General features: G+C 54.1%; 6 protein-coding genes; 5 read left to right on the top strand and 1 right to left on the bottom strand.

Moving 5' to 3' along the window:
- The first annotated feature begins 679 nt into the window (after positions 1-679).
- On the top strand, positions 680-2,700 carry CHC_T00000212001 (hypothetical protein). XM_005719213.1 is given in 2 exon segments: positions 680-2,626; positions 2,627-2,700. 1 exon segment carries the CDS (start codon positions 680-682, stop codon positions 2,624-2,626), a length of 1,947 nt encoding a protein of 648 aa, XP_005719270.1. The 3' UTR covers positions 2,627-2,700.
- Positions 2,701-3,568: 868 nt separating this feature from the next.
- On the top strand, positions 3,569-4,536 carry CHC_T00000211001 (hypothetical protein). XM_005719212.1 is given in 4 exon segments: positions 3,569-3,673; positions 3,674-3,683; positions 4,011-4,432; positions 4,433-4,536. 2 exon segments carry the CDS (start codon positions 3,674-3,676, stop codon positions 4,430-4,432), a joined length of 432 nt encoding a protein of 143 aa, XP_005719269.1. The 5' UTR covers positions 3,569-3,673; the 3' UTR covers positions 4,433-4,536.
- A 1,541-nt stretch (positions 4,537-6,077) lies between these two features.
- On the bottom strand, positions 6,078-6,416 carry CHC_T00000210001 (hypothetical protein). Its single transcript, XM_005719211.1, has one exon. It carries the CDS (start codon positions 6,414-6,416, stop codon positions 6,078-6,080), a length of 339 nt encoding a protein of 112 aa, XP_005719268.1.
- An 11-nt stretch (positions 6,417-6,427) lies between these two features.
- CHC_T00000209001 (hypothetical protein) lies at positions 6,428-7,254 on the top strand. XM_005719210.1 is given in 2 exon segments: positions 6,428-6,613; positions 6,614-7,254. 1 exon segment carries the CDS (start codon positions 6,428-6,430, stop codon positions 6,611-6,613), a length of 186 nt encoding a protein of 61 aa, XP_005719267.1. The 3' UTR covers positions 6,614-7,254.
- Positions 7,255-7,876: 622 nt separating this feature from the next.
- Positions 7,877-9,226, top strand: CHC_T00000208001 (hypothetical protein). Its single transcript, XM_005719209.1, has one exon. The coding sequence runs from the start codon at positions 7,877-7,879 to the stop codon at positions 9,224-9,226; it is 1,350 nt and encodes a 449-aa protein (XP_005719266.1).
- Positions 9,227-9,848: 622 nt separating this feature from the next.
- CHC_T00000207001 (hypothetical protein) overlaps positions 9,849-10,085 on the top strand; it is a 2,539-nt gene continuing 2,302 nt past the window's right edge. Inside the window, exon 1 of the mRNA XM_005719208.1 lies at positions 9,849-10,085. This exon is cut by the window's right edge and continues 2,106 nt beyond it. Within this exon, the coding sequence (XP_005719265.1) occupies positions 9,849-10,085 (237 nt within the window).

Raw genomic sequence — 10,085 nt, 5'->3', positions numbered from 1 at the left:
GGGCCCGCGGGGCGTCGCGCAGAAGCGCCTCGGCCGCGGGCACGTCGTCGTTGACCGAGGCCAGCACGGCGCGCAGCACGTCCTTGTCGCACGCCGGATGGCGCGCGGCGAGGCCCGCGAGCGGCGGCGCGGCTTCCACCGGCGGCGAGGCGATGTAGCGGTCGAAGGCGGCGAAGAGGTCCGCGTCCTCCGACACGTCGCGCGGCGCGAGCGCGGGGGCGGCGGTCGGCGTCATGGTCAGGAGCGACTCCGAGTCCGAGCCCGAGGCGGAGGCAGAGTCCGAGGCCGTCGTGGAGGAGCGGTTCATGGCGGTGCGTGGGAGAGAGGGCGGGGGGGAATGGGAGTTTGGAGTAGGTGGTGAGAGTGTGTACCGAAGAGGGAGTGTGCTGTAGAAGGCGTAGGGTATCCCCAATAGGCGTGCGAAGTGACTGGCCCTTTCCAGTGTCCTGTGTGCAGACAACAATGCAGCAGATCGGGATGCAGCACCGCCATCCCGATCCTTCCGACATTGATCCGACCACTTTTCGCAAAAGTATGATCGACGTTCCCCACCTCTCACACCTTGTGCATTCACTTTCCCCTCCATCTCTGCCCCCATCGTCTCCCTCACAACGCCTCCAGCGCCCGCGCGCATCGCCCCATCCCACCCCCCTTCCCCCCCCCCCCTTATCGCCCTACCATGGTCGTGACGCACCCACAAACGGGGCACCAGCTGAACATCGGCCTCGATGTAATCGCCGTCCCTCGCCTGCGCGCCTCGCTCGAGCTAGCGGAGGTGTCAGGCTGCGACTTCGTGCTTGCGCCGCTGGCACATCCGCGCTACGAGCGCATGTCGGTGCACGCGTCTCCGCCGGCCGTCCCTGCATCACCGGACCTCCCGCCGCGCATCATCCGCACGGACCCGCTGACGCGCTCCGACCTCGAGCTGTCGTCCGGCGAGTGGATGGCCGGCGTCGTCGCCAAGCTCTCGCCGTGGATCCGACCGGACTCGCCGCACACGGCCCTGCGCACCGCGTCCGAGGCCGCGTTTGCGGAGGAGGTTTCCTTCGCCGCGCACATGAGCTTGCGCGCGCTCGTCATCCCGCCCCCGAATGGCGGACGCTCGGGCGTGGCCAATCTGGCCCGCTGTCTGTCCGCGGCTTTGCTCGCAGCCCCGACTCTTCAGCTGTGGCTCCGCTTGCCGGTTGTCGATTTGCCGGGCAGGGTGCCGTTGTCGTCGTTTGCGGCGGATGAGACCAGCGTCGAGCTCCCGTCAGAGGACGAGACTGATCCGTGGGAGGTGTGGAATGTTATTCGCACCATGTGCGGGGAGCACCCCAATCTCGGCGTCGCACTGGAGCTCACGCCTGACTTGCCGTTGCGTCCGTTGCTGGAGCGCTGGATCGCAGAGCCGGTCCGCGTGGTTTTGCTGTCGACCTCGTCGTATGTCACCAATAAGGTTGGATACCCGGTCCTCTCCAGGAAGCACCAAGATTTTATTAAGACCATGTTCAAGATGCGCCCTTTCTTCGCCCTCACGGGCAGAGCTCACAAGGTCAAAGGCGGCGATGGTTACAGGCCCTTTGTCCAATATCTCGCACATTTGTTTGGCAAGATGCCCGATAGTTCTGAAGCAGAGACATACGAGGCACCGTACTATGACTATTTGCAGGCCCCATTGCAACCGCTCGCCGACAACTTGGGAAGTCAGATGTATGAGACTTTTGAGAAGGATCCGGTCAAATATTCGGCCTATGAGCAAGCCGTAAGAATGTGCTTAGTTGATATGCAAACGGGGAAAGAAGGCAAGGAAATCGTCATTATGGTTGTCGGCGCGGGACGTGGGCCGCTCGTCAAGCGCTGCTTGGACGCTGCAGAGTCGACAGGCATCAGCGTCAAGGTGTATGCCGTCGAAAAGAATCCTAACGCAATTGTCACGTTACGCAACATGCAGCGGGAGCCTGGCTGGGAAAATGTCACCGTTGTGCCGGGCGATATGCGCACCTTGAAGAGCGAGGTCAAAGCCGACATTTTGGTGTCTGAGTTGTTGGGATCGTTTGGTGACAACGAGCTTTCACCCGAGTGTCTCGATGGCGCAAACAGTTTGCTGAGGGAAGGCGGGGTTTCTATTCCTTGCAGCTACACCAGTTTTCTTGCCCCTCTGTCTTCGACCAAGTTGCACAATGAAGTCAAGGCATATGGTGATAGCATGAAAGAAATGGAAACTTCATATGTGGTGAAGATCCATCGGGGTAAGCTCGTTGCCGCGCCACAACCTGTGTTTACGTTTACGCACCCAAACAGAGCAGTGGTAATCGACAACTCCAGATATACCAAGCTAGAATTTTGCGTGTCAGAGACGAACATCGTACATGGCTTTGCAGGCTTTTTCGAGACAGACCTTTACAAGGGGATTAAGCTTTCGATCAATCCTGAGACGTTTTCGGACAGGATGTTTTCGTGGTTCCCGATTTTCTTCCCAATAGCTTCCCCAGTTTATGTTAAGGGTGGACAGACGCTTACTGCGCACATGTGGCGATGCGTGTCGCCGTCAAAGGTATGGTACGAATGGTGCGTGACAGATCCGTCAGTGACGGTGATTCACAACCCCAACGGACGTTCGCATGCAATGAGCAAAGGCTCATGAGCTCTGACTTTTGGAACGAGCATATAAATTAAAATTATGCAATACTGCAATGGGCCGCGCGATGCTCTACTTGGCGATGTCGTTTGCCTCTGTCACTCGTTGAACCGTATACACGAGGGCACCGATATTGGCCACCAATCCGAGCACGAAAAAGAACAGCGGCGTGATGCCATCGACTCGGATTATGCCTCGTCTGATGCTGTTCAGGTTGAGGTGGTGCCGAATGCCAGAAAAGATAAGTAGAGCAAGTGCGAAGGCAATAAAGACGGCGGAAACAACGGTGGTGGCCGTTGTGAACTGTCTACCGATGGCCACGGATAGCACCAACATTGCGAGTACCGTGCGAACTGCAGAACCATACGTGCGGTCAGTGGCATGTATGTCCCGCGGGTCAATGCTCTCCTCGTCTATAATTGGGGTCATCACTTGCGCCTGTGTGGGTTGTTCTGTGGCGATAGGGTGGTGGTTCTCTTGCGAGAGGCTAACGGGCTCGATCCCATCCATGGCTGCATGCTGTGCCGCATCAGCCGCTCCCCTGACGATTCGCCCTAAAGCCTAACGATTTGTTCTGCGATAATAGGCATGGTCCCGCGGAGATTGGGGATTAGCTACCCTTCGAAGGGTAACACTTGTGATAAATCTGGGAATCATGTGTCTACGGTGAAGGAATCTATGAAGAGTAATACTGTATCGTCGCCTCAGAGGTTGACGTGTCCACCCACGGCTGTACTGGTGTAGCACACATTTTAGTCTGACTGTAATGCACGGCGAACACTTGAAATTGAATTACAGTAAACTGAAATTGAAAAAGGCTGAAAGAAGTTGCTCACATGTATTTGCTGCTGTGGTATGATTCCCGATCGATTGATCCAATCGGAGAGCGTTTAGGGCAAGTGTTTCTCGCCTCTGTTGTCGCCGGCGACACGCTCTCGCGCGGTAGCTCCATCCCCGCGCCCCGCTTCACGCCAACACGCAACAGAATCCAATCTTCGATTTCATCGCAGACTCCACATCCCTTAACACCTCCTTTTCAGACAGAGAACAGAAATGGTCAAGGGTACGTGTCGTGCAATCTGCATTCACAGCAATCCATTCGCCACGCCCAAATTCCCGTTGCACATCGCCGCCTATTCGCAGCCCAGTTGCTAACCATCAGCGCCTCTCCTTTGGAATCGAATCGACAAATTTCCCCATCTGCCGCATGTTTCTCGCTATCCGAAATGGTCGCCCTTTTGATACATGCGTTTGCTCATCTATTTGAATATGCGTTTGAACGAACACTCCAATCTCAATGCATCGCAACACGCCGTTCTCATCTCCCCTCGATCTGCGCCTTCGATTTTTCCGACAATATCTGAATACCTTTGGCCTCGACTTTGCGCAGAAGCGTCTAAATCTGATAAGGCCGCGCTTGCCGCGAAGACGGGTATCAAAATCGTCAAAGGCAAGAAGACCAGAACCTCCGTCCATTTCCGCCGGCCAGAAACCCTCAAGCTCGATCGCGACCCGAAGTACCCGCGGAAGGCCCTTGCGAAGAAGCCCAAGCTCGATGATCACCAGGTCATCAAGTACCCGCTAACTACCGAGAGCGCCATGAAGATGATTGAGGACGACAACACTATTGTCTTCATCGTCGATGTCCGCGCCAACAAGCCGAAGATCAAGGCCGCTATCGCCAAGATGTACGACATTCAGGCCGCAAAGGTCAACACCCTCGTACGCCCCGATGGACAAAAGAAGGCATACGTCAGACTTACAAACGACCACGATGCCCTTGACGTCGCATCTAAAATCGGTATCATCTAAACTGTTTTCGCTAGAGCTGCATCGCCTTACCCGCGAGCAGAGTCGATGCACTGCACTCTTTGAATAAACTACTCGTTTAAACCATTTGGTCAGGCTTTACCATTGTTCTTCGTGCGCGTGTCTACAATGTCTCGTCCCCTCTGTTTTTGACTACGTACTGTGATCCTCCCACGCTGCCTTTTACGCACGCGATCCGAATGTAATGCGGGTCACTTGTGTTCTCGGATAGAGCTCCAATACACCTCCTGTGTGCTTGGTATATGTTTTTGATCTGGAGCGCTTCGCGGTTCATTATTCTGTCTTCTAAGAGCATTACGTTTTGTGCTGGTTGGTTCTCGTCCTGCGCCTTGTGGGGTGAGTCAAGGATGAAAGAGTTTGTTTTAAATGCCACGAAATTGCTTCTCCTTAAAAGTAAAAATTAGATGTAGGGCCTGTTTAACATATCACAAAATCAAATCTGACTCTTCCTGATGACCATCTCTTGAAACAACTCTCAGAATATATAGCTCCAAAGAAAATTCGACACTCGTCGAAGCAGGCCGAAAAGGGAAAGTGTAAGAATCTACTTCCAAGTTCATGATTAGAATACCCCTCAGACGAACAACTATTAGGTGGACAACTTACACGGCGCTGACGGAGTTGATAGCCTGAAAAGCTTTACATCGAGGAGGACAGTTAGGGCAGAAGTTCTTTCCATGGCTCTGCGAGCAGCCTGTTTTCTGTGGATACCTTTTAGGGCTTGCTTTCCTTGTCAGCTGCTGCACTTTTGATGTGTTGAGTTGGAAGTAAGTATTTTTTATCTCGGAAGGGGGCAAGAGCCTGCTTGATATTCAGGGCTGCTCTCCGTCACACACAAGAAGGACAGCGGCTTCTCGGGCTTTGGTGCAACATAGGCACAAGAGTCGCTCAGGATTTTGAAAAAGGGTTACTTCGAAGCAAACTCTTTGGGAGCGCTTCGACTGTCAACACTTCGCCAAGATTTGCAGTATCCACTACTCACTGCTTCTCAGAACGAGCTATGCAAAAGAAGGAGCAAAGGAATTTGGCGCTGAAGTTTCCAGATAGTGAGCGCGGTGAAATGAAGCAACGGGCTTCATTTCTTTGCGGGGATGTAGAGGACGAAAGAGAGGAGGTGTCTCCCCGGTCTTTTCAGTCTTTGCAACAGTCAATCGTTTCGCCAACAAAGGGTGACAAGACGCCGTTTTCGAAGACGCCGCGAGCAAAAATGGGTGGCGACGCCGAGGATATGGGCGATTCGTCATCGCCCCGGGCAAGAAGAGATGGCGACAAGGAAGAGAAGCCGGCGAAGATGAAACTGGTTGGAAAGCTCTTTCTCTCAAAACGCCGGAACAGGCGATGAAGATGACAGATCTACGAAGCTGGTTTGAAGGTAGGCCGTTTGTAGCTTGACCCTCCGCTTTGTGCTCCTTGGTCATGTGCCATATCTAAACTGCAGATATATACTTCCGGTCAAAATGTTTTTGATCGGGCCTCCTATAGTTTTCTATTGATACAGGCTTATTTTTTTTTCCATGCGACATTCATGAAAGAGTTCTAGCAGGTGTTTTGAGTCGCAAGGGACGGAGGACATTCTAGATTGTTCAACCCTGTGCCGAATAAGAAAGTGAAAAGTGTGTTTTTGATTTCATCGCATGTGGAACAGTGCTTCAGATAAGCAGGGTTTCGAAAGTCGTAGGAGTATAGTAGTGAGAAATTCGATTGAGACTGAAAGAAAGCGATAAAGAGTAACGGGTACAAAACTGAACGAGTTCATTCCCCGTCGGTAATGGGAGAGTGGCTCCATCGCCAGATCAGAAGTTCGAAATTGTACCCCTAAAAATTTAGATACGTTTCCAGGGGTACTGTCCGCCATCATGTTCACACAGAACGTGCTTGGTCGAAAGCAGTCCCGATATATGCGATTCACGAGGCAAATGTCAGCAACTTTGTTGCAGAGACGCTTCGCTACTTTGTGTAAAGACATATGCGCTGTGGATGAGATGCCAGCCTCTCTTCGAGAATGTACTCGAGGTCCCAGGAATCCACCTGATGCCCCCTTTTCTCTCTCCTCCCCCGCCGGCCCCTTCTTTCATACTACCTATCCTGCGCCTCGGCCGCATCTTGAAGCGCCGGGTACTCTGTCTCCCTCGTCCCGCAGGTAAGATATTGCGAGCTGACTGAGAACAGGTGTCGCTTGGGTTGGGTTGTTGTTGCCGGGATAAGTAGGGGGAAGAAGCAGAGATACGGCCAGTGCCCAGAGTAAGCTGCCCGCTCGACTTTTAGAGTTGCACCAGCTCGACCCCTGGAGACGAAAATGGGGTGATCCATCAGCAACGGAAGAGATAGGTCATGCGCAGTTGTTCAGTAGTCTTGACAGTTTACTCCACATCAGCTCCTGCGTGCCGCTTTACATCAATATTGTTATGTGTGGCAATGCCAAGTTGCGGTGGGTTTCTGCCATGGCAGAGCTGGAGAAGTTTCTTCTTGGGATATATACAGCCGTCCCTCTTTTTGTGTTGCTCACCGGGCCTTAATATTGTGAGACTAGCGATCCCTTCAGTCGCAGTGTAGACACACTTTATGGACTTGATTGGGAATCGTTAGATGAACCAAGCAAAAGAGATCCGTCCGAAAAAACTTCAACGCCTCTGAGTATTGCTCTCCAAGAGACTGAATAATTGCGTCCAACCCAGATCAATTCATCCGCCCATTGCGCAGATGACAGCCATGTTCACATTGTCAGACATCGTTCCCCTGTTTCCGTGTGTCTACGCAAATACATTGCAAGCATAATAAATAGATCACCATCTTCATTAAGGACCGTGTACTGTAGTTACCCAGTTTAGAGTCTGCAATATTGCATCAGCACCGCGCACTCGAGTGTGTGCAACGGCAAATCCACTTCGGACTACGTCTCCAAACTCCTCGTCACGTACAAGCTAAGCCCGACTGTCGTCGGATAATAATCACCTGCTTTCCCATAGTTATTGATATCTTTCCCCATCACACTACGCACATCGCCAGCATCATGCTGCACTGACCACAGCAATTATCCACTTAGAGCGTGCACATTCATTTCAGTTTCCATCTTACTGTAGACTCTGAAATTACAGAAAAACAGTCACCCATGCCCGCATACAGAAAAGTAGCAGAAATCGGAATCTACGTGTCGGGGAAGGCGGGGGATTTGTATTATAACGGGAGCGGCTCCACGCCATTTTTTTTACTTCTTTTTTAATAAAATTCGTGCTGCCAGAAACCACAGAAATTCGTTTGGGTTGTTGCCGCCTCCCGCCTTGGCGCGCTTTCGACTTCGCGCTTCCGACTTCGCCCTTGCCTCAGAAAGATCTGTCCCACTGCATCCCATTCTCTGTCTCTGTTGAGAACAGCGGGTAAGCACTTGGCCAACTGAAGTAACGCCATTTCAAAAAGCGAAATTCCATCATGCCGTCAAGCGTGCCTTCCGAACTACCGTTTGGAGAGCTGATGACTCTGCGCGAGAATGTGCTGGCGTGGATTTCACGTGACGCAGGTCTGGAGGAGTTTTTAATTCCCGACAAATTGAGTTCAAAATGGACGAAGGAGCAGAAGGAGACTTGGACGGCGGCCGTAGTGGAAAAGTATATGCACCTGGACGACAGCGAGGGCAGCGTGAACATGCGGAAGCGGATCGTGGCTAGCGAGACGGCCTCTGCGTTACGGCGGTGCTGCGTGCTTTTACGCGAGGGAACAGCGAGCCATCGGGACGTGATAAAGACGGCGGCTGTGCTAGAGACGCTGTGGGACTCGATCAGCCCGACGATGGGGGACGATGCGGTGTGGGTGAAATGCTCGCTGACGTTTGATACGGCGCTGATCTCGATCCGGCTGGCGTACTTGTGGATCTATCTTAACGCTGAGGCCAACGGAAAGTCGACGAGTTTTGAGACGCGCAAGGCTGTGTTTAAGGAGTGTGTCGAGTCGTTCTTCGTGATAGGAGGGCCTGCGGATAGCGGGAAGGACAAGCACTCAGTAAACTTTAAGGAGCTAGTGGAAACGTGGAGGGAAGAACTCAAAAGTTATGCGGAGAACGAGGAAGAGGAGTTTGAGCTGCGCGTGAAGCAGGTAGAGGAGGGGTACAGTAGGGAGGCGACGGTGACTCGGATCGAGAAGTTTATGGGTTTAGCTGACATGAATGGGAGCTGGATGCTGCACGTGCAGCAGATGGACAAAGAGATAGAAGCGGGAATGTGGAAAAAGGGGGCTCGGCGAGGGCGGAAGGCGAAGGCTAAGGCTGTCGAGACGCGTGAGGATGATGCGGTGAATGGATTGGAGGATATTATGTCAGTGTCGTCGTTCGAGGCTGCGGGTGTTGACAGAGATTTTAAGATTGAGAGTGAAGACAGTGGGAGTGAGAACGAAAATGAGATGAGTAGCATTGGGGACTCGGAAGCAGAAGCAGATGTGGTAGAAGAGGGGCGTGAGCAACGGGTGAGACGGCGGAAGTCTGCGCGTCTATCTAGGGCGGATAGGCATATCCAGGGGACCAAGAGAAAGGCAGCCGTGAAGGCTCAGCGGCAGATGAGAAAGAAAAAGAAGGCGGAGGAGAAAGCCGCAGAGGAGGAGCAGCAGCAGCAGCAGGAAGAGGAAGAACACATGGTGACCCCTAGGAGGAGCAAGCGAGGGAGGTCGACGACGGAGAAGGAGGAGGATGAACTTCAGTCGCCGTACGTTGAGAGACGTACGGGGCGGTTCAGCGAACGGAGGCGAAGGGTGGCTAGCGCACTGAGGGCACTGCGGCCAAGGCGGGCGTGAGAGGATGGAGAAGGTGAGTAGATGGACATGCGGTATCGAGGTTGGGGGGGGGGAGTCTCGAGCGCACCGTAGGTGGAGGAGAAGTTAGAGTGGATGGAATAGAGTGGGTGAGTGAGAGGTGAGGAGAAGCGTTTATGTTGTATGCAGGACTTGTTCAGTAAACTCTTTTTGGCAGCGCCCCGAGGCAGGAGCGCTGCATATGTGTAGTGCAAGTGCATAGACTCAGTGGGCGACTCCTGTCTTGCGTCGACACGTTTCCAGCGCGTGCGTCCGGTCCAGTGTCCGCGTGTACATGGGTTCCAACGCGAACAGGTGTGCCAGCGAGGCGTTGGCATACGTGTCCACGTGGTGTCCACATGGTTCGCGAGGGGATTATTTGTCAGTTGCTGTAAGAGCGGCGGATCAGGTCGGCGGCACATCTGGAGGCGGCGGAAGTCGTGCGAGCCCGCGCTCCCATTGGCCGCCTCACTATCCACAGATGTCCGCGCCCGCGGCCATTGTGCCCCTACAAATCCCTTCCGGTGGAATATGAATACCGACCCGACCCCTCAGCCGACGACGCCTACTAAACCCCCCCGCTCCCCTCCCAACCACCTCAACCCTTTCCCATCCCCCTCGCACCATGTCGCCTTCCGCGTTCCTTCCCCCTCCGGCGCTCGTGCGCAACGCCCCGCACCTCGCGGCCAGCCAGCCGCCGCTTGCCGCGCGCCAGATCGCCACGGCCGCGCGCGCGCTCGACCGCAACGCGCTCGCGGCGGCCGCCGCTTGGGGCGCCGCCCCCGTTACCCAGGCCTCGACGGCCTCCATACTGGGGCTCCGGCCCGGGCGTGGGAAGGCCCCGCCGCACCCGCACGCGCCG

This window comes from Chondrus crispus, genomic scaffold (assembly GCF_000350225.1).
Source record: "Chondrus crispus Stackhouse genomic scaffold, scaffold_466, whole genome shotgun sequence".
Taxonomy (NCBI): domain Eukaryota; phylum Rhodophyta; class Florideophyceae; order Gigartinales; family Gigartinaceae; genus Chondrus; species Chondrus crispus.
Note: the sequence above shows the minus strand (reverse complement) of the source record. Positions and strands in the feature narration are given on the sequence as shown.